The 24,401-nt window shown below is 38.0% G+C and overlaps 1 protein-coding gene across 1 annotated transcript in view; it reads right to left on the bottom strand.

Moving 5' to 3' along the window:
* Positions 1-24,401, bottom strand: part of LOC112104953 (protein PTHB1) — a 471,161-nt gene that overhangs the window by 367,859 nt on the left and 78,901 nt on the right. Inside the window, exons 10-14 of the mRNA XM_029914226.1 lie at positions 19,507-19,586; positions 14,621-14,674; positions 7,701-7,803; positions 6,603-6,707; positions 3,985-3,999 (exon numbers count right to left, since the gene is read on the bottom strand). Of these exons, the coding sequence (XP_029770086.1) occupies positions 3,985-3,999; positions 6,603-6,707; positions 7,701-7,803; positions 14,621-14,674; positions 19,507-19,586 (357 nt within the window). The remainder of the gene's footprint in view (positions 1-3,984; positions 4,000-6,602; positions 6,708-7,700; positions 7,804-14,620; positions 14,675-19,506; positions 19,587-24,401) is intronic.

Raw genomic sequence — 24,401 nt, 5'->3', positions numbered from 1 at the left:
ATCCTAGCTCAGTGGACCATAGACTCTCACAGGCCTTCTGGGGAGGCTGCCACCCCAGCGGGCCTGTAGAAGTTAGTCCAGTAACAGATATTACCTAACCCACTATGTCTCTATAATATCCTGGGACCAATACAGCTACAACAACACTGCAAACAACAATGGAAGCTATTTTAATTAAAATTGACATTCAATTAACATTGACCTCCTGTTGGTAACTATTCATGAAATGAATGGTGGCACTGAAGAAACTGGCAAGTCACTTTTTATTCAGCTTCAATACCGAGTTATTATTCAAATGCATATTAAAGTTTATCTTCCATTGGTAATGCAGTAAAGAAGCAGAAATGGACAGAACTGGCCACAATCTTTGGCTAGCAACATACTGCTGAAAAATTACATTTGGCATTATTGGGACTCAGCAACAATGGGAGAAAAATTATACTTAACATAACAGAAATACACACTTTTCTTAATAGATATGATTTTTTTAAATTTATTTTCAAATGCAAATCAGAACTTGTCAAGAATATGAACACATGTAAACCAAGACTCAATGCTTTTGAAATTGGTAACAAGTCTGAAATAATATAATATAATATAATATAATATAATATAATATAATATAATATAATATAATATAATATAATATAATATAATATAATATAATATAAAAGTCCTAGAAGCTGTAAAATGGGAAGCCCTTGGTGTAATGAGCAGGCAACTGCCACTTTCCTTTGCCAAAACATCCATCAGGGGAATCTTTGTTTTTTCATGTGGGGAAAGCCTGTGTATGCACAAAGGTCTACCATGCTGATACCGGTATCAGCTTCACAGGAACAGTAACCCCCCATTCTGTCCTAAAGCCCCCTGATCCCCACAACCATTCCAGATGATTAGTTGGGCAGGTCTTAATTTAACCTAAATGTTTAGCATGACCAGATTTTCAGAGTGAATAAACTAAGACCCCTCTCATGGCTGGGGTGGGAACAGAGGAGATGTGAAGGCAGGAAAGCGACATTTATTATAGTCATCAGGGAAGCATGCATGGAAGGTAATAAAGAAAAAGGAGCTCAACCTTCCTCTCCTTGGCTAAAGAATCCACCTCCATCTCACTTCTTTTTCTTGCTACCTATGGATTTGGCTCTACATGCAAGGAAGGGCTGCTTCACGGACTTGTGCAGAGGCAAGGTCACTGGGAGGCCTTGAAAAATCAGGTTAGGTCTCAAGGCCAAGTAACAGACACACATGCATTCAGCTGCCCTGTTCTTAACTTCACTAGCGCCACTTTCTGGTAGTGCCTCCAGGTGGTAAGCCTGCAGCACTTTACAAAAATCGCAATAAAACTTGTTTACATGAAACAGTCAGGGACACAGAGACAAGCCTTAAAAACTGGGGGATCCCAGGGTTTCAGGGACACTTGCTGAAAACTGTTTCTCAATCAACTTGTGAATTTTCAAAATGCTGACTTGAACAAACTTTACATAAGTTTCTTACAAATCTCTCCATAATCTACTAGAAAAAGGAGTGAACAATCTTTTTGTTTCTCTCAATAATGACATAATACAAAAGTCTTGATATTAAACCTTGAAACATTTCAGAGGGTTGCCAACAAGAAATACTTAACAGAATTTGCCACAAAGATTATGAAATACTTTCATATTGAAAGCAAGTTTATTTTTTCTAGTATCATGCCAATTGCTCTTGGATCTCCAGTTCTCAGTTTGCCTCATCATAAATAATATTTTTTCAACATATGCAAAGGAAATGCAAATCAAAACTAAATATGACAGAACTTTATTTCCTGGAAAAAAAATCTCAATTATCTCTGGTATATACAGAAAGAGTCCAAAAATCACTGAATCAAAGGGAAGCAGAGCCAAAAGCTGCTAAAAAATATATAACTAGAGTATAAAATTTATACTGGAGAATTCTTTCAGAACACTTCTTTGGGCGTGCTAGAGTAATTTTACATGGGAGCAAGGAAATCCAAAGAAGGACCAAAGTCTGGCAGCCAGAACTTCCTTGATCCCTTTCTATTATGTCTGGTAATAGGCCTTGTGTCATCCTTGTCACCATTGTGTTATACTTTGCACATGTCATGTAACTTTAATACAGTAATAATGGATAACAAAGCAGATGGGATAACAATTTTTCCCCCATGTATAAAAGCAGAATTGCTCATTGGTAATGTAACCAGAGCAGATCATCATATAAATAGTATCTGCTTGAAATATGATACTTATATCTTACATGCACACAGTGTAACTGCATTAATCTTAATTGTACCTTTATAAAAAGACCTTGAGTGGTAAAAGAAATAGCTGAGTCTGTGTTCAGGATGTTAAATATTCAAAGAATTGATGACCTTTCTGTTACTGACTGAGCTGAATTTAACTACTGTAGTACTCATTGTAGTAGCCCAAATAAAATGCTACCATAAATACATCCTCAGGCAAAATTCTGCAATCTTATTCATGCTTGAACTGAGGGAAATATTGGCTTGAGTAAAAACTACTCATATGAGTAAAGGTTGCAGGATCTGGTTCTTCATTTCTAAGAGATGTCTGATCCTATCAAATTGCATTTAAAATAAACACATCTATGCAGTAAGGCAGAACTATTCTTAGTAACAATGATGGCTTGAAATACTCCTGCTTCTGCTCTCCATCCTGGGTCCCATGTAGCTGGCCTAACTCTCCAGAACAGATGGAAACAAACAGTATTTTCATTGCAGCAACTCCTCCTGCTTTATAGGGAGTGTTGCAGTGGCTGAATTGTGGTTGTAGAGCACCTCATCCTGTTCCCCGGGGCTGGAGCCACTCTATTTCTTGGAGTACCTCTATTTCTTCAGCAAAACCAAGAGCAAAAGAGAGAGAGAGAGAGAGAAGGAAGGGTGCCACTAGCAGTCTCATTTACCTACTCACTAGCTGCAGCAGCTTCAGCTCTACCTCTCCGAGACTGCTAAAAAATGGATGGGTAATGAAAGAGAGGCTGAGAGAGAGAAAACTTCAAACACATGCCCATTAAGCAACCCTATCTCCAATGGGAAATCGAACAGCTGGAGACTTCCTTCCCAGCTGATCCCCAAACTGGGGTTTCTCTTTCTTTTTGGGGTGAACGTGGAATTTACAACCAATACATTTCTTATAAAATCAGCAAAACAAATGTGTATCCCACACGGACTTAATATATGCTTTAAACATATCCAGACAACAGGGAGCCTCCAAAACTCAAGAACTGTCCTTTTTCAGCTTACCTAGATGCTAGCTACCTTTCTATTCCTCTTTTATCCTCCTGTGTAATGTTACTTTGACCGCTGGGCACCACTTGACGCCATGATACCTGTCCTAATCATGGCTACATTTTGAACAACATTTGTGCTAGTATTTTTAATCATCTAGAAATCAACTTTCAGCCTTCCATAAGACAGTTCTAAGAACTGGGATGAATGCAAGCAATTCACACCACTCTGAGAGCTACTGTTTCACTCTGTGCACAGATAACATGGCACCAGTTCAAATCCTGAGGGCTTTTTCACAATAAGAAAGGTTAAATAAAATTATGTTTAAATTCAGCTGAAGGTGATGAGCTATAGATAGCACTGTAAGAAGAAAGGTGGCTAAAGATACAGTAAGCAATAATAATATAATTATATTTTCCATCACTGTCATCAAGATGGAATAAAACACTTTAATATTGTAGATTCCAATGTTATGCAGGTGAAAATGTATTATAAGTCAATAAAAAATCATCATTGGTGCATCCTACTTTTCCTATGGATAACTCTCCCCTTACGTCTAAGCCTCAATCTCTCCCATAATTCCCAGCAGTCATCCCTAGAGCAGTGCCAAGCCAGCACATTGTTCCAAGGAGGATATAAAAGCTTGTAAGAGTCACCTCCTAAAAAGTACATTCACAGTTCACTTCCAAATCTGCTTCATTGAAAATCAGCTGTCAGTTATAACAATCTTTTCTTTCACTCACCTTCAGGATTGAGATCTACATCATAATCAGCAACAGAATGAAGGGAGAGAAAAAAAGGAAGAATATGTAAGATATTATTTAAAGAGGAATCAAAGAAGAGACGTAATCATTAACAGTTTAGAAAAAATAAATGTAACTTTTGTTAAAGGCAAAATCCAATAAGTGTTTTTTTTTAGTGTGTCTAAATATATAAGATGTAACACTAACCAAAAATAACCAGAAAAGGCCAGATTCATCCCTCGTGTAACTCCATCCAACTCAGTAAAAACAAATTAAATTAAACTGTATTGAATTCCACAGAGTTACACCAACCATAAATTTGACCCACAATGCTGGATCATTTAAACAAACAAAAATCCATTTCAATGAAAGGCTCCTATTCAGATATAATCAGACAATGAAAGAATATTTTTTCATGGACCTAAGTGCTATCTGAGGACTTGATTCTACAAACTCCAACAGGGATAGTGTGTTTGTATACAATTCTATTGAACTAGCCAAGCCTAATGATGGAACAGAACTTCTGAATCATTAAGTCATTTATTTTATTTAATTATTTTATGCTCCTTGTGCTGGGCAAATTCCACAATTAAACACAACATGTTCAAGTGTGGTCCTATTCTAAAGTGATTCTGTATGAAATGGCTAAATAGTGTTCTATGATTACTTTATTTGAAAGATCTCAGATCAAATGTACCCTCAGGTTACAAGTATTTGTTTCCTAACTGCAAGGCCTACAGGCTCAATATCTGAAAGTCAACCTGGGGTATTTTCTTTCATTGTTATTAACTATTACAAAAGTAAATAATTCATTAGATAATGCAAAGAAATAAGCATTCAGCTCATTCTCTCTTTGCTGTGTTGGCTCTGCAGGGCTAATAGGAGCAAAAAAGCAGTAAAAATGCACATCACTAAAATCAGGGGGTATGATTCAAGAAACCCAAGACCAGATTAGCTCAGAGCTACATGTAAATCGCACAGAGGTTGTCCGCAGACATGTCCACATCGCCCCAGACAGAGCTCTTAGGAAGGTACTGCATGCTCAGTCACTAGAAGCCATCAATCTCGGACATCCCTAGAGTGCAGGAACAGGAACTGTGTCTGCTGCTTGCACAGATGATCTGGAGCATGAGGCAGCATTCTTTAGCCTCTACCCTCTGCGCACCCAGCTAATCTAGCTTGAAGAGGACAGATCTGTGTTACAATGAGCCATTTTTATAGTCAGATTTACAAATAAAACTGCATTTCAAACTGCCAAAATAGGTAGCACAAACACAGCATGTTGCCTTGAACTGTCCCAACCCATCACAGGAAAAACTTCTCCAGTGATGATCCATTCTCAAATTAATGCTTAACCAACATATTATGCTTTGCTAACTCAGGCTCTAATGGCCCACCAGAGAGGAGGAATCCCATAGCTAAGAGTTCACTAGCAAAAATGTTTTGCAGACTCAGTTCCTTCAGAATGTAAATCCCAGGCCTGTCAGAAGAATGCCTTGGATGACATCACATTTAGTTTCTTAAGGAAAACAAAATATGTTGTCCTCAACACTTTTTTAGTATTTCTCAGAGCCTCTGAAGAATCCAATGGTCCTTAGGCTTCCTGAGATCAAGAAAAACACCCATTACAGGAATGCTGCTTCCCATACTACCTGACATACACAGGGTAGTATGGGGAGTACTGAGCACATGAAACAAAGATTCCCTGAGGGAGAAATGCCCTCCATTCTGTTCCTGCAACCAGTGGGGAAGGAGGAAAAGAGAAAGCAGATTTGGTGCCAAATCTTCAGCTGATATAAATCAATGTATTTCCACTTACTCACTTTTACCAGTAGTATAAAATGTCACCCAGTTTTCTCCCAGACACACACGTTCTGACTGAGAATTAAACAGTGTGTGTAGTAATGTTTAAACATGAGACGGTCCTGACATGACATGGATCATTCAACTTAGCTCCTTGTCCTTAGATGACATCTGATTAGCCAGCAAGATGTGCAAAGACAATAGATGTCAGGGCAAACTAACCTGTTGTGTCACTATGGATGGCCTGGGGTCATTATAAAATGCAACGACTCGCGTTTTGTTCTAATTTATTCTAAACAAGTAAAACAATCATAAATGCTATTCCACAGACTAAAAGGGAAACAGGGTGAAGGAATAATCAGTCCCAGCAACCATTTAATCCTCTTCCTCTGTGCAGAGAGAGTAATTGTCACTTTTGTTGGCAGCCTCTGCAGTGAGGTCAAGGACTGAATGGTCATAAAGAGGTAATTAACTTCTCACCCCTAAAGGAGGTCCCTCTCAGGTCAGAATAGAAGCAAATTACTGGGACAGCACATGGGAAGTCTGTTTCCCAAGCTGTAAATGTATATTGTTAACTCTGTAAACAGGTCGGGCAAGTTAATGGTGCTAAATAAAATATTAACTAAAACAACAGGAGACCAAATTCTTCAGCACACTACTATTAACTTTACAATATTTTAAAGAAGTTAAAAAGAAAGAAAGAAAGAAAGAAAGAAAGAAAGAAAGAAAGAAAGAAAGAAAGAAAGAAAGAAGAGCCATAAGGGAATCAAAACCTTTAAAAAAAAAAAAACTCTTTGAAATCTCATGTTGCTCACCTGTGGGCGTACTATAGGAAGCCACAGCATTTCCTTCCAGCTCTGCTGGTGGACAATTCCCCTTCAGAAAGACAGACAGAGCTACAGCTTTAGATCTGCACGACTCTACAAATAATAACAAAGTACATTAAATAAATACGGCCAACTGAAAGAAAACCTAACATTTTCCAATACCTAAGGAAATATTTTTAGGTTAAGTTATATTATACATTTCCATTGAACTAATTCAATGGTACATAATTTTTTTCTTCGATATATATTATTTAAAGCAAAACAAGATGCTCCAGTTCAAAACTCTCTTAAAATGCAACAGTGAAATGTCACTGTGCAGCAAACATAAGAGAGACTCAACACAAATGCAATTCTATATTGAGGTCATAGCATCAGAGCCATCAGCCCTCTGTTCTTTAGGGAACATGCAGTAGGACCATTGGAATTGGCATTCCAGAAGAGACCAAAGATCTATCAATTCCATTATCCTGTCTCAGCAGTGACCAATGTTAGATGCTTTAGAATAGGGTTGTCAAACATATGGTCCATGAGCCCGATCCAGGCCCTAGGACACTTTTCTGGGGCCTGCAGCTCCCTCTGCAATTTTCAAAGCAATCCAGCCTGCAGCTGACTGAATTTCAAAGAGGCTGTAAGGAAGCCAGAGTGGGCAGTGCTGAGAAGGAAGCTTATGCCTGACTGGGAACAAGTAACTGAACCTTCTCCTTGCTCCTGTTGCTCAGCAGAAGCTCTTTGTACAGGCACTGTAACCACAATACCACATATTGTTTGAGGTAGAAGGACCAGTACTGGACACAGGTTTGCAAATTAGGATGAACCATTACATTATTTGATTGTATACTATTGTCAACATTATTTTCTATCTTTCTGATTTTGCACACATCCTAACATTCTGTTGGGTTTTTGTGACTGCCACTGACGTTTCTTTTTTTAAAAGAGAGTATAATCATCCTCATCAATGTGTCAAAAGTTAAGCTTGGTGCACGTTTACTTAGAGGGTCACTAAGTAAATCTTAGAATAAGGCTGAAACAATCCCAGCTAAAGCAATACATTATAAAATACTTTGTAACAGTAAAAGAAGAATTTACCTATATCATCAAAGATGAACTGGTCATGGGTCAGTGCTAAAGGAGGTTGTACACATATTGATAATTTTGTTTTCTGCACAGCCAATCTACTCTGTAGTGTGATCTGAAGAAAGTTGAAAGTAAAAAGGTATTTACACACAAAAGCACCACATTAATCTACCTATGACTTTAAAACCAGCATAATTAGCAAAATTATCACATTCAATGATGATTTGCACTTGCACAATTCCACTATAACTAGCAGCTAAGAAAACTCCATGAAAATGTAATGGTAGGCCTTGACAGCTAGTGAGATGAAAAAAGTGAGATGGTTTATCAAAATTCCTTGGTAATATTCAGCCAAGACTAATTTATCTTATCCAATTGCAATACATTAGATTTGTTTTCTATTTTGCAAATATCTAGTTTGTTTGGGTTTTTCAATGTAAAATAATGGCAGGAGTCAATATAAATAGTAAAAAATTAGGCAATTATTTATTTAAATAAGGTGTTACTCTATATTTTTCTTTCACCAAAAGGACTCTCAATGAACACCAAATCATGGAATCCTTTTTTTTTTTTTTAAATGGCATGGCAACGTTAGAATCTACTCCTCATGCAGAAGCTATTTTCCAGTGTTATATTACCCCTAACACACATATGTAACATACCTGCATTACATGTAATGTGGAGATTCAGTCTGTGCAAACCCTATACATCTCAAGCAACCATGCTATCATTCAAAGTAAAGTTCACAGATAAAATGTACTGAGAAAAAATAAAACTTGTATTTATTCTGATTTTCAGATTTATAAAATGCATCCTATCATAGTTAGCATATATAAAAACATATTTTTTGCCTTTTCCCCAGAAAAATAAGGACATTTCCCCCAAAAAAACAAACCACCTCCTTAAACAAGCTCTTCAAAAAACAAATGAGCTTTTCACAGTATCCTAAAGGTCTCCATATTCAGGCTCTACCTGACTAGTGCTGGAAGCAAATTCCAGAATGAAGGGATCTCCACCAAAAACACTCAGACAGCAGCTGCAAGAAGCTAGCGTGAGTGGGAACTGTCTCAGCTGCTAGTTTGCATGTCCAAGCTCATTTTAACTGTCCTGGATAAGGAGAAAATTAGCCAGGAAGAGGATAGATATGAAGGTAATGGGCTAAGTTCAGGAAGTACGTACAACATTAAGTTGCAGTTGTTGAACTAGACCTGAATTTAGCCCAATGTTTTTAAAATGTGCTTCAACTCCAATTAAATATATCTATACACAGAAATTGCACGAGACTAAGTTAAACAGATATAACATATATAAACTGACTTATAAACCCCATGCAGAGGTTTGCAAAGGTTTAGCTAAATCAATCTTAAAAACTATTTTGATGAAAAAGGTGAAGTTTTGGGCGTAGACAAGGCCTCACATTGTCCATACTTAGTAATATTTGCAGTGTTCATAAAAAGGCAAAGTTTGCTCCAGGCTTTGAAGTGTAAACCTCAATGAAACAAACAGAGTTGGAGAGGGCTGAGTTAATGTCTTTGCTGGTGTTAGTTTAATTAGTTCTCTGAGCCTGAGTAGATCTATTTACATTGTGAAAGTTAGAAAAAATAGTGACACCTAAATTCAGAGGGAAGTTATATGTGAATGCCGTGCTTATAAAACAGAAATATATTTCAAATACTTTTCTCACTTTTCTATTCTTACTTTTACTAAGACAAGGTGGGTGAGGTAATATCTTTTATTGGATCAACTTCTGTTGGTGACAGAGACAAGCATCCAAGCTATACAGAGCTTTTCTTCATGTTTTGGGTAAGATCCTCTACTGTGCTGATAAGGTGAAGCCAGAATTCACAACCCCAGGGGAGGTGAATGGGGACTGAGATATTTTAAACCACCTTTGTGCTTTCCTGATCCTGGGAAGCTACAGGGGCTGGAGAGGGCTCTGGCGTAAATTTAGACATATCTGTCTAAATTACAGCAACCTCTGAGGGCTATCCAATGGGCTGCAACTCTGACAAGAATCCCTGAAGCACTATATGATGTTGCCTTGCATGTGACATGTCCTGCCCACCTCAAGTCCAGCCACCCCTCCACTACATATTGCAAAGGGGTCTTTTGGAAGCAGCCACATCCCACTGTGCCTGTGTCACAGATCAGGGCAATAGCGCCTGTATTCCCCCTCAATGGTCAAGCAAGGGCATCCACTCTAAGACTTCCAACTTCCCAGCCATTTTCTTTCTTGTGTGAAGACCCACATCTCATTCCCTTCTGACCAGGGTACTTCCAACCTGCACAGTTACCTGCCACTAATGCTTTATTCCCAGCAGAGAGCCAAGCAGCCCAAGCACACCTGCTTGCTTTCTCTTCAGAGACTGATAGCAGCATGATTGTCAACTGTTATAAATACCACACAGTTCTTTCTATACAAGCCTATTTTATTCTTAAGGTAAAAAAGGACTGCAGAGAAAACATATTAAAAACAATAAAAGAACCTACCTGCATGCTAATAAGCTTACCAAAGTTCACCTCAATCCTAACATAGATTCTGACTGGAGCAGTCCTTCAAATCCCTACCCAAGGGGATTCCTGTAGTTACAAGTTCATCACAGCTTCAGCTCAGAACAAGCACCCAGATTCATAGGGCCTCAGAAGGCCCAGTCCTTCCAACCCTATGCTAAGGATTGGGTCTAGGGTGACCAGACAGCAAGTGTGAAAAATCGGGACGGGGGTGGGGGGAATAATAGGAGTTTATATAAGAAAAAGACCCCAAAATCAGGACTGTCCCTATAAAATCGGGACATCTGGTCACCCTAATTAGGTCTCTCTGTGCATCAGCGGTCCTGTCCGTTTGATGGATAAGGAAGAAGGCCCTAAGACAGTTTAAAACTAGGCTATTTATCCAAAAATCCTTTCTTTGTCTGTTGGTCCCTGGAGAATCCAGTCGGAACTAGTATATATACACCTCTCCAGTGGGGTGGCTTCAAAGGGCTGATAATGGTGGAAGTACATTAGCATCCCCCTCCTTCTAGAAAAGAGAGATACATTTCCATAATAACACAAACACAGCAGCATTTTTAATACAATGGACCAAAAAGGTATTAACCCTAATTCAATAAGATCTAACTTAATTCAGTAAAGTTTATCTTAATTCCATAAGATTTGTCCAGGACACTACAGGATATTGTCAGTCTGTCAGCCTGCACCTTGGGAATCTTTTCCCAGCTGGAGTCTTTAGGGCTCCTTTTATGCTTCTCTGGCCTTTTTGATGACATAAAGGGGCCTAGAGCAAGGGTGAGGATTTTGCCCACTACCTGTAAGCATCTAATTTTATAAGCCTTTTCTGCTCGGCCAGTGGCTATTTGCAGAATTAAATACAATTCTTATTTAGAACTCTAGTAGAAAAAAATGTCCACAAACTTATGTGTTTGTGTTTCCTGCACAGATTTTCATGTATCATAATCACAATCAAAACAGCCACAACTTCACTCACTTGGAAGGATTAAAATCCATTAACTATTAGCCTATTCACACTGCAGAAAACATGCCAGGTTATACATATTGGTAATTGTTGTAACAGAACCCAAGGAGAGATTTAATTTTGAAAATTGTGCATAAACTTGTCAGACACAATCAGGAGGTCATCTTGTTTGAATTAATCTGACATATTTTGTAGTGTGCAAATGTAATGTGTGAATAGTTTTTATGTTCTCTTATAGCAATAAGAGCCAAGGTTGATAACTTTGTAAATCATAAAAATATGAAATTCCTTTAATTAAGAAGGGCTTTTCCATCAACTATATTTAATTATTTTGTATGAAGAGCTTCTACTTAAAAATCAGTAAAGTAGGATGTAGGGACATCAGTGTGTTTATATGATTGATAGTAACTATTAATTGTCCTGTAAGAAAATATGATGCATTCTAATTGATCTAAATTTACTACTGGGAATTTTTATTGCAATATCTTGTGTAATTTAGATAGATTTACAGCATCAAATAAAGCTTAAATCTTATAAATCTACCCACCAAGTAGTCTATAAATACATCTATAAATCTGTACTGATTTCCAATAGTGTTTGGCTTTTGCCCTGTTTTTTTCCAGATTAAGTTATATTATGTGCATGGATGTTCTGATTAGATGAAGAGGAGCAAGAAAAGTTATCCGCACTCCCAATAACAAAACAACAGTCCTCCTCTACCCAGGGCTGCCCAGAGGATTCAGGGGGCCTGGGGCAAACCAATTTTGGGAGTCCCTTCCATAAAAAAAGTTGCAATACTATAGAATACTATATTCTCGTGGGGGCCCTACGGGGCCTGGAGCCTCGGGCAAACTGCCCCACTTGCCTCCCCCTCTGGGCGGCCCTGCCTCTACCCTTCCCGAAAAAGTTTGGTGGTTAGCTATGATGCCGTGCTGTCTTTGTCTGTACCAAGTTCCAACATAGGGATGCATTTAAGCACCAGCGTAAACTAACTCAACTGGAACCCAGCCATCCTGACGTGGTTCTCTAAGGCTAATACAACATCCAAATGTTCACTAAGGCCCAAATCCAAAGCCCAGGTCAGAGGGAGTTTTCCGCTGACTTCAATGGGCTTTGGAAAGGCCCTAGGTCATGGCTCCCACCCGCCATCCCCAAAATATAGAGTAGATTGATTATTGCTAGGAAAAAATGCTTGAGGGATTTCTACCTTAAATTACTGCGTCTAATATTTTAGTCCTGCAGTTTTAAAGGTGGAAAAACACCTTTTATCTCATCTAGGACTGCCATCTATCCCTCGTTTTATAGAATTATCCTTTTTTCATGTCTCTCATATTTTGTGCCACATAGAAATATTAATATAGGTCCCAATTCACCAAAATATATAGATATATAGTCAACCGTAAGCATGTGAGTCTTGTATCCCTATTCACCAAAGCACTTAAGCACATGCTTAAATTCCAGGTGCTGAAATGTTTGGCTGAATAAATACAGGATTACTCACATGCTTAAGAGCTTTGCTGAATCAGAGCCATACTGATCAAGTCGATCTGTTATTTCCTTATTTTAATATATGCTTATCTTTTTTCATAATGTGCCCAGTATTAGCCAAGCTTCTCTAATGAATAAATTAAATTGTAAAAACTATGCTAACCCAACATTAATATTACAACAGTTAATATCAGAAAGAGTCCAAAAATGCAGAAGTTAAGGGTCTAGAGTTAATGTTAACTTGTCAACAATATACAAACAATATTCTATAAGGCTACACATTTGGCCAGAGAAACAAAAACAGAAAACATTACTCATGAGCAATGTGGTAACTTAAGAACCTTATATTCTGTGCTTCCACACTTTTTCTGATTTTGCTGTGCAAAAGAGCTTGTCTACACTACAGACAAGCTAAACATAGTTTGGCCTTGTCTACACCAGCAGCCAAACTATTCAGTGCTATTTTAGTTGCACCAGTTGCCAGCAACAACTGTTTATTATTTGTAGTGGAGACAAATATTGCAACAACAACTTTTTTCATGTACTTTTGTGGGGTAGGACAGTTTGCTTATTTAAAAAAAAAATAGAGGAATTGCTTGTGGTTAACAATGTGAGAATTTAAATAGCCCCAATTAGACTTTGATGTGCACACTTCAGTTTACATGACTAGAAGTGGAGAGGGGCCAGTTCTACCACTAATAGTGGTGCTTGGCTGGAGATAATTTTCTAACAGTTTACATTGCAACGACTGTGGGTGAAATCTTGGCCACGCTGAAGTCAATGGCAAAGCCCCCAATGGAGGAGAAGAGGAAAAAATTAGAAAATTTATTTAAGTGAAAGTTTAGAAGTTACAGATTATTCCAGAAGAAATTACTGAGACCATAAAATTTGTGGCAACGATGGTTTTTTTCATCATCCATGATTTTCTCCTCTGATGTTAAGACAGTTTTGTTGCAAATTTTATTGCCTGTGTTTTGAATGATATGTTTAAAATCTCCCTTATGTAGACTCGGATCCTGATAACCCTTCCTGATAATACCTTACTCTACAAAAGTCATCTACTCATGGCATAAGGTGCTACTTAATCAGAGTAAGATATCAGAATCCAGCCTATGATTTGTTCTCATCAGTCACTGTGCTTCTCAGTCTGGAGAGAGAAAGAATGGGCAGAGATATGAAAAAGCAAGGCCTTCATTTTCCTCTGCTAATAATCTTAGAAGTTAATGTGGCATGTTCAGAAGTTATATTACTATCAATTTGATTTAATGCTCAGAAGAAATGTATTTTTATATTATATAACAGTGCACGCATGCGCACGCGCACACAAATCTTTTCTTCAAAACTAAGCACAAACATTAATCTTCACTGAGGACTATGACCATGTTGTTTCAAATTAAAACTATTTTTGTTGTAGCTATAAGAAATGCATGAATAAAAAGATTTTACAAATAGGACAAATTTATTTATTTTCACTCTTTCATAATTAAAAAGACATTAGAAGAGATTTTGCTCAGACTTTCTAAAAAAATATTCACCTGTTGAACTGAAATGTTTTCTCTGTGCAAAGGTGAATATTTCTAAAAAGTTCTGAGCAAACAAAAACAGAGTTCCAACAGAAAGAGTTTTAGATCCTTAACTACAGAGTATGCTGTCAAGCACCCACTATGAAAAACTCCAAAAACTACTTCTTTCCACTCCATAGTCTTTACATATCTTTTATCTGACTTTTCCTTAAAAACAAATTAACACAGAAGATATATAAAACTTGCTAATCACTCTACAATTTTGGCAGGAAATTAGAAAAAAGTTCCCATCCCACACCAAAAAAAGGAGATAAAATTGTAAATATATATGGCATTTCAAGCTCTATTCTCATTTCCATGACATAAGTAAAAGGGATAACAAATGTGAAAGGTTTGCTGAAATTTGTTGCTAGTGTTTTAAGTGCTACAGTTTGAGCTAAGCACAATACCTTTACTGTGACTGAAGGAACTGCCTCTGCTCTCACCTCACTGTCAATGGCTTGCTGTGAAGAAAAAGATGAAAACGGAGCAAATGCTGTATCACACATGAATGAGTGAACACAATGAATGCAGTATTACCCTCCCACCACCAACTAGCTAAATAGTGAGTTAACTGTAAAGAACTTATCATTCTGATGACAGATTGAAATACACAAAATAGATTTCTGGGCCCCTTCTTTAGAAAAGACAAAATTCCTGTTTAAAACTGCCCACAAAAAGGATAAGCAACAGTCATGAATATTTTGTATATAAAAAGCTAATACATTTTGATAGATATTTGAATATTTGGAACTGTTTTGTCTGGCATGGTTCCTTCTACTGTGAGTTTATTCAAATTGTGGAAACTCCTTGTGTTATTCAGTAAGGAGAGGTGACTTCCAATCTGCCTACATATAGTATATATACCACAGCATAGGATATAATGCATAATTACCACACACTATCTTATAATCAAAATAAAATAGCATACTGTATATGTCCTGAATTTCAGAGAGAAAGAGAGAGAGAGAGAGAGAGAGAGAGAGACAAGGCTTTTTTATTGGTGTTTCTTACTTCTATTTCAATAAACAACCATGTCCACAGCAAAAGTGCAATATTATTTATATATGTATGTGTGTGCCATACTGAGAGGCGATTATACCAATATATACTGTAGGAGATTATACCTTCATATGGTAAAAGGTTAAGTAAAACAATGCTTTCTGCCAGCATAAACAAGATACACTGTCTGCTACTGTCCCATCCTCCTTCCCTCCCCAATCCATGCATTGGAATTCACTACCAGTGTTCCTAGTGCACGTGCAGAATTCCAAAAAAAAAATCAAAGGGGCTCCCTCTGGATGCAAGGATCCAAAAGGTGCTGGACTTCGATATGTTTCCTTTTTTTCTTCCCATGTAGTTCCTTATTGCATTTTCACCCAGTATGACTGCAGTGAGAACCACCATGAAACCCTTTTCCTCACATGAAACTAAGACTACAACTGCCTCCAAGACCATGCTCAATATACCAGCTCTCTTTGCAGGGCAAGGTTGAAACAGATCAGTTTGCATCCACAAGGTAAAGTGCATCAGTGCAACAACATGACAGTTTTCTATTGACCTAAGGAATCCCAAATCTGCAAGGTTATTACCACAACTAGGCAAGACCAGGCTGCCAGATCTCTGTCCTCTTTTTTGTACTAATAAGTCTTTCCTATGGACAATTGCTAAGACATAAAGAAACAGAAAGTACATTGCTTAGCATATATTAATAATCTAATAAAACATTTTTGATAAATAATGACAATTATACCTCTAAATACAAGTATTAAAAATGTAGTTCCATTTATATTTTTCAAATAGCGAGTAATCCCAGTAAATGTAGTTGTGCAGAAATACATAGCCAGAAATGACTAGTTAACAGCTGTTTTGGCACAGCATTATACATGTTCTGAGAGGTTATATATTAAATTTTAGTGGGGAAAAATAAAATTGGACATAAGAGATTTCAGTAGGCTGGAACACTACAGCAATACAAGATGACTGATTCACTTCTATACATTTAAACTGCACTGCAGCATCACAGAAGTTAGAATGGCAAAGGTCCATCAGGCCATCTTGCCAATCTCTCTGCCAAAGCAGGATCACTTCCTACAGGGTATCTGTGAATGCTTTGTGCAGTATAGTTTCAAATGATCCATGTAATGGGGCTTCTACTATTTCTCTTCAGACCATTAACAGTTTCTCTTCAGACTACTAACATACTATAATAGAGCTCACCACTAGGAAATTATTCCAGAAACTCATCTTAACATTTTCCTTTGCTCAGTTTCATCCAATTTCTAAGGGCTAAGATAGAAAGAAAGTTATTTTAATTAAAACTATTAATCAAAGTGCAATGTATTGACATCTTTGCATCAAATACAACAAGATCTCTGTCAGTTACACAAGCTAACACACATTAGTTTATCATGCATCTGAGGTGGTTTTAACTATATTTTAGGGTTTTGTAAAAAACAAACTGGGATGCTTGCCAAGCCGAAAAGTGGATCTGTTTTCCTCTCTCTCTCTCTCTCTCTCTCTTAATTATAGAAAATAAGTGAATAGTTATATTTGGCAACATTCTTCAATGCCTCATTCATATCTGTGGGAATGCAGATAAAGGTTACCAGTACTATTTTATTCAATAAGGACCCATATACATTAGTACAGACCCGCGTAATCAATCCCTCTACAGCCAAAAAGTCTTGTTGACACATGCACATATTCAATTTCTTCACATAAATACCATTCCTCAAAGCCTATCCATGAGTCTTACCATCTGTACTTCAGCATAAAAAAGTATCAATTCAAGCCAACCTACAAAAAGAATGCAACCCAAAGTAACTAGTGCATAGTGAACACAAGCAACTTGAAATGCTATTCAAATTGGTATTACAAAGACAGCCTTTCAAAATTGTACATGCCCTCTTGTTTGGGGCAAATCATATTTATTTATTCACTTTTCTTTTTAGACTTATAACAAGAAGAATATCTTTAGTTGATTGCAATGTCATCATCACAGTAAAAGGGAAGCAAGAAGATTTTGCACCGGGACTGATGAAATTCTCATGAGAAGACTGTAAAGGCAGAAATACGATAACCTAATATAACTGAAATGGCAGAAAAGAACTTCATATTTTTGTTAACTACAAAGTAACAAAAAATTACTAAGATCTTGGCTGTCATGTTGTATACCTTCAGTTGTCACTATATTATAAACGTGGTGTGGACAGGTTTCCTATCTGGTTTATGCTTAAATGGAGACACCATATCCTATTCTGTAGCTGGACGCAGCAGTTTGTCATAGATGTCCAAGTGTGATATTAATTAGATTTAAAGCCTGCAGTCATCTGAGGCCACATTTGGTACTCTACTCTGCTGGGGGATGGGTAAAGTACTAGCTTACTAGTTGTGCAGCAGCATGATGATTTTCCTTCTGTACTTAATGTTCAACACAGGGGAGGTGTTCAGCTATTGCACCTACCAACACTCCACAGTCGCAAGGGGTCATCATCTTCCAGCTAAGGTGAGTGGCCAGCTGCCCAGTGTTCACAGTGACATCGCCAACATTCTAGCCAGGGTAATATAGTGTTCGTTTTTAAGAGAGCACCAGCATGTACCCAACCATGCATTTACACATACATCCCATCTAGACTCACTCCTGATATCCTTTCCTGGCTGGTAGCATCATGGGAACAGACGCCACCCGGAGAAATATCCCTGCTTCCTCTTCCAGTGTTGGGATTTGAAAAGGCAGATTTGTAATAACTTTGGAACATATGTGGATTTCCAAGCCCCTCACCACACCTTCTAGATCTGGATTGGTCTGTTACACAAGAAGGTCAAATATTGCTTCACATATATTTAGACTACGTCTATGGAGCCTATTGATTAATTTGTGAGTTTTATAAAGCTTCTCATGGGTCAGCAAATTCCCATCTGTAAATGAGGATGACTTGGAATTATTCTGGTAGGAGCAGTGTTTCCCACCCTGAAAAGTGCATAGTTGCATGGCCTGATGCCTTTTTTTTTTTTTTTTGGTGGAAGTGTGAGCACCTGTGGCTTCCACTGAAGTCAGTGGGAGCTGCAGGTACTCAACACATATGAAAAGTAGGCCATTAATGTAAAAGGACATTTTGAGTTTTCATGTTTATTTCCTCTCAGTAACCCCTGGATCAAATGTGCTTAATTTATAAGTAAAACTGACTAAAATTTGTGTCCTCTCTAGCTAATGCGTTATCACCAGCAATAAAGATTCTGCAGATCCAATTCTGCCCAAGTTACATCTGTGTAGCCTCACAGTCTTCCCATTCTGCCATCATTTACATCTGTGAACAATGGAGCTCACTGAAAATCATGGTGTAATAGAGGAAAGAATTTGGCAACTGAAATTTAGTTAAAGTAGATGTTGTGGAAGCCAGAATAGGATCCAGCTCTCTCTCCCCTCTAGCTGTGCTGTTCTTGCAGTACTAACCACAGTAATAAAAAGATGTGATAGCTACTAACCAGACTAAATTCATACAGAACTCAGATTTATTGAATAGGGCATTATCTTCTTATATTTTGTAGTCACTTGTCAGAATAGAACCACATTTTAAAGTGCAAGACTATGGTCCCTGGACTAGCTTTACAGGGTTAGTTTTGGTCATGTGATACCAATGAGAGGCAAAATTAGATGCCAAACTGCTCCCTTGTGTGGTTTCTCTGCAACTGTATTAAACTTCTACTGGTAGTCTTTGTACAGCACAAAGTAAATACAAAGTGTGTCATAAAGTGACCCTGGTTATGATCTATTTAGTTTCATAACATAGGACAAAATACAAGTTTTTATAACATTCTGTTAAGAGTTGCAAATAGGTTAATATTGCCATTTTGATATAGTTTGCAACATGGTTTATTTTTTCAAATATTAGTAAGCAGTTGAACCCACTTGGCTATAACAATTAATACATTCCTTTCTCAGTTTTCCCATCCGTAAACTAGGAGCAACACTTACCCATTTATCTCATATGGAGGATTATGAGGATTAATATCTGTACAGTGCTAGGAATATCTAAATCACTATTATTATTATTGTAATATTACCAATTTATTTTTAATGCCTGAGCCTAAGGTAATTTCCTTGTCTGTATTTGTATTACTGGGCATTCCCCAAATATGTGAGCTAAAGTCATACAAATCATTCTATGGGTCAAATTCTCTTCTCATTCATTATTGCAATAACATAAGACCACTAACATAAATTGCTGTTTCAGAGATGTAACAGAGCATAAAACTGGTTTTGTAAGACTTTCCTATTTATAAATTTACTTACAGATACTACATCCAAGTCAGGTGAAACTTCTGCCGTGATTCTCAAATCATCATAACCTTTTTCAGATTTGGGCAAAATATCTGCAAGAAGAAAAGAAAAGACAACCAACCTGACTTTAATAGATTGTGTGCAGTTATATGCCTAAAAGCAATTTCTACAGTGAATGGCACAAAACATGCACAACGTGCACTTTTGTTTTTTTAATTAAAGGTTCCCAAAGCAGAACCTGCAGGAAAAAGCCCATCAGCAAAAATGTGGACTTCAGAGGCATCCCAGGTGCACTTCTTCCCAACCAAGTAGAGATCTATAAAGGTGACATGTTTGATGTCCACAAGACTGCCCTGACAGTACTGCTCAGAGAGCTGGATGTTCCAGTTCACTAACAATAATGCTTGCAGTTCACAGGAAAATATTCTGTTATTTTGAGGCAAGAGAAAAAAGTCTGTAAAAAATGTATTCATGGATTGTCTGAATGTAACACCCAGCAAACCTTCCAGTTTTCTAGGATTCACATCAGCATCTATTTATTTAATCTTGGATCTCTCTACTAGATTGCCTTATTTCCTGGTTCATGGATGGCAAAGGATTTAGATACATCTCATAACAGATATTTCAACAACCACCTTAACTCTAACCCTCAAGGATTATAAAACGACAGTAAAGACTTCAAATATTTGTTTCATCACATACATTGCTAATATATCTGTGATGGGTTGGACCCCGCTTCTGGGACGCCACCTGATGTACTGGGATTTCACTGAGCCTGCAGGCTCCACTAGCCTGGGCTCCCTCTCCTTATTTTGCTGAATTAGGCTCTCTGGCCTCTGGCAGCGCGCGCACACACACACACACACACACACAGGGACGCACTAGCTGTAGAATCACAGAGTCTGCAAACAGCTCTCTATGAGAAGACTCAGCTAGGAAGTCACCCAGCACTCAAGTGCAGCTCCCCTCTGGAAAGTACACTCAAAATAAAATTGTCTTGCGCTGTAGAGAAATCTATACAACGTAAGTTTATAAATTTGCCCCCTCCCTCAATGTGGAGGAAGTTATGCACAACTTCTTCCCCTCTTCCCCCAGTTACAAATTGCACAAACTGGGTTTAATAATAAACAAAAAGAAGTTTATTAACTATAAAAGGAAGATTTAGAGTGATTACGAGGGATAGCAAACAGAACAAAGCAGATTACCGAGCAAATAAAACAAAACATGCATACTAAGCTTAAGATCTTAAAAAGACTGGTTTCAAGAAATAATTTCTCACCCTAAATGTTGTTTTAGGCAAGTTGCAGAGTTTCTGTAGCTTAGAGTTCCAGTTATTTCTCTTTACAGACTAGACTCCTGTCTTGATCTGGACTCAGCCCTTGCCTTTCCCACCGCTCCGTTCCTTTGTCTCTTCAGGTACTTTCAGCAGTCTTTCTTTTTGGGCAGGAAGGCAATAGAGAAGAGTCCTGTTTTCCTTATTCCCCTGCCTTACATAAGATTCATATAAGGCGTGAATCTTTTGTTTCCCAGTCTTGACCTCCCCCTCCTTTTAGCAGAAAATTACTAGAAGTCCAAAATAATGTTAGTACCAGGTGACAGGACCACCTGACCTGGTAGTATCACAGCTACGTGCCAGGACACCTCTCAGGGAGGAGAGAGATTAGTACCTTCACGGTCTTATTGTTTCTTCCCAATGGTTCATTAAGGCTCATGGCCTGTTGTCTGGTGAGTGTTTCACACCCAGTTGTAATTGTTACATAGTCAATATTCCTAACTTTAGATACAGAAATGATACATGCATACACATTGGATAATCACATTCAGTAAATTATAACCTTTCCAATGATACCTTACAAGACCCATCTTGCATAAAATATATCTCAGTTACACCATATCCATATCATAACCATATTTACATAAAGAATATGGGGTGTAATGACAATATCTGACCAATGAAATACTGGAAAAAAGCAAAGAAGGAGTACAAGAAAGAAGAAAGCAGTGAAAAGTGATGCAGGGAAAGATAAATGAAGAGAGGTTGAAGACCTAGCAGTTGAATCTAAAGCTGCTGCTATGATAGGAAGTCACAGAGCCATTTACAAACCAATTATAACCCAGGGTGGAAATTTCAGAATAGGAAATGGGCCAATAAAAAGGAAAGATGAAAAAATGCTTACAACTGAGACAGAAATGAAAAGTACATGGGCAGAGCATTTCAAAGAAATCCCCAATAGATCCAGCCCCATTTTAGCACCAGACTTCAATGAAACATGCAAATCTGAGCATCTTCACATTAACTTTAGTCCAGTAAAGGTGTCAGGAGTACAGGCCACAATCAAGAAACTGAAAAGTAACAAAGAGACGAGTGATGATCAAATGAGAGGAGAAACGCTAAAAGCATTTGATACCACCACCTTAACGAAATTGACAGAGCTGTGCAATGAAATCTTGGAAAGAGAGACCCCCTTCTGACCAGCTGAAACATGGAATCATTGTCAGAATATCAAAAAGGGTGATTTTACTGACTAACAACTGGAGAGGAGTCACATTACCCTTTGTTGTAGGAAAAGCCTTTTGCAGTGTGACACTACACAGATTGACAGAGGCAATGGATGCAAAGCTTTGAGGAGAGAAATAGGCTGCATTCAGTCCTACAGGACCCCAGCTAAAGTCGTCAACATCATCAAGGACATGTACAGAAATGCCAAGTGCTCTGTAAGGGTGAACAACCGGATAACAAAATAGTTCAACGTGGACACTGGCGTGAAAAGGTGCTGCCTATTATCACTGCTGTTGTGTGGGATTGCCACAGACTGGGTAATGAAGTATACAGTATTAACAACATAAAAACTGGTATAAGGTGGGAAGATGGCAAATGTCTAGAAGACAGACTTTGCTGACAATATTGTAGTGCTGAGTGACACCCTCAAAAAGTTACAAGTAAAGACAAACAACCTGGCAAAAACAGGCCACACAGAGGGTTATGCTAAAACAACATCCTTGAAAGACAGATATCAAGCAGTAAGAGAAGGTTACTCACCTCGGGCAGTAACTGAGGTTCTTCGAGACATGTGTCCCTGTGAGTGCTCAGCTCCACTTCAGTGTCAGTGCATCCTGGCACCGTTGATCGGAGATTTATGGTAGCAGTGTCTGCACGGATCGCATGTGTGCAGTAGGCGTCTCGCGGTGCTGTTGGTGCCGCGTCTAGCACATGCATGACCTGAACCCTCCAGTTCTTCTCTACCATAGAGTCCAAACTGCAAACTCCATAATAGAGGGGAGGAGGGCAGGTAGTAGAGCACCCACAGGGACACACATCTCGAAGAACCTCAGTTACTGCACAAGGTGAGTAACTTTCTCTTCTTTGGTTTGGCTGATTGCCATATTTGGGGTCAGGAAGGAATTTTCTCCAGGGCAGATTGGCAGAGGCCCTGGGGGGTTTTCGCCTTCCTCTGCAGCGTGGGACAAGGGTCACTTGCTGGAGGATTCTCTGCACCTTGAAGTCTTTAAACCACGATTTGAGGACTTCAGTAGCTCAGACATAGGTCAGGGGTTTGATACAGGAGTGGGTGGGTGAGATTCTGTGGCCTGCGTTGTGCAGAAGGTCAGACTAGACGCTCATAATGGTTCCTGTAGCCTGATTTAGGGTGTACTAATAATATTAATTTGGATAATATGGGAATTTAATTTATTAGTTTAATTAATTTAATTTTATTAATTAATATGAATAATACTTAATCATTAATATTAATTAGTATGGGTCTTAGGCTCGCCAATCTGTTTGATCAGAAGATAAAAGTTCTTGTCACTAATCAGGCTCCACAGAATTTACAAAGGAACCTCAGGGGTATGACAGGAAGCCCACACTGAGTCAGATATAGTCGTAAAGACTTTTTATTAAAATCAATAATAGTAAGTATAAAATAATCAGAGTTACAAAGTTACAACTGCATTACTCTGCTATTTAAAATATACATACGATAATATAGTATTATATGCAACAAAGCTTTGGTTAATATACTCACACCCTTCCTTGATAACTTGGTGGTAAGAGACACAGGTCCAGCCTTGCAGTTCAGGTTTCTCAATTCTTGAGTGAGGGATGCAGTGCTTAGAAAATGCTAAGAGCTATCAAAGCTGACTAGGGTTTACTTGACTAACTTAAACCTAAAATCAAAACCTAATAAACAAACTAAGAATAAAAAACTTAGGGAAACCAAGCTTAGCCTAGTTCCGTTGAAACTTAAAGTTTAAGAAGAACAAGTATAGCCTACTAATAGTAGCAGTCATCGTAGATAGATAGAATAGATAGAGTAGAAATAGAATAAGTAAGAATAGAAATGGAGATGGAGTGATAGAGAAAAGTGAGAATGGAATTGGAGTAAGTAAGAATGGAGATGGAGTACTCTATCAAGGTATGTCACCTCTTTTATAGGGCAAAGTGCCGGAAATCCTTCCTCTTATGCCCAAATTTCACTCTTCACCCACAGAATGTTAGGGTACGCTTACCCCATAGGCTAATATGTATGTGCGTATTGATGACAGATATATACGCACATCAATCTCTTGTGGTGTACTTGTTAAGTCTGTGGGTACAACATTGAAAAATCCCCTATGCCATTCTTCATTGTCTATTGGTCTAGGTAAAGATCTTAGACATAGGCATGGGTACTTTATCTATTTGGATAACAAGATAAAGGTCAACTTTGCTTTCTGAGTAAAAGGTCCTAATATAGATATGCTAATTTTGCTTTAGCTTAACATACAGAATATGGCCTGTAGGTCTCTTGCATTACAGCCAAACTTACTTTTAATATAAATTTATAAACCTATTACAAGAAACCAATACTTAAACTATAAGAAAAAGATAGACACACAGACAGACAGACAGACACACACAAGCAAGC

The sequence above is a fragment of the Terrapene carolina genome, unplaced genomic scaffold (assembly GCF_002925995.2).
Source record: "Terrapene carolina triunguis isolate 2854851 unplaced genomic scaffold, T_m_triunguis-2.0 Scaffold33723, whole genome shotgun sequence".
Classification (NCBI taxonomy): Eukaryota; Metazoa; Chordata; order Testudines; family Emydidae; genus Terrapene; species Terrapene triunguis.
This window is presented reverse-complemented; position numbering and strand designations above follow the sequence as displayed.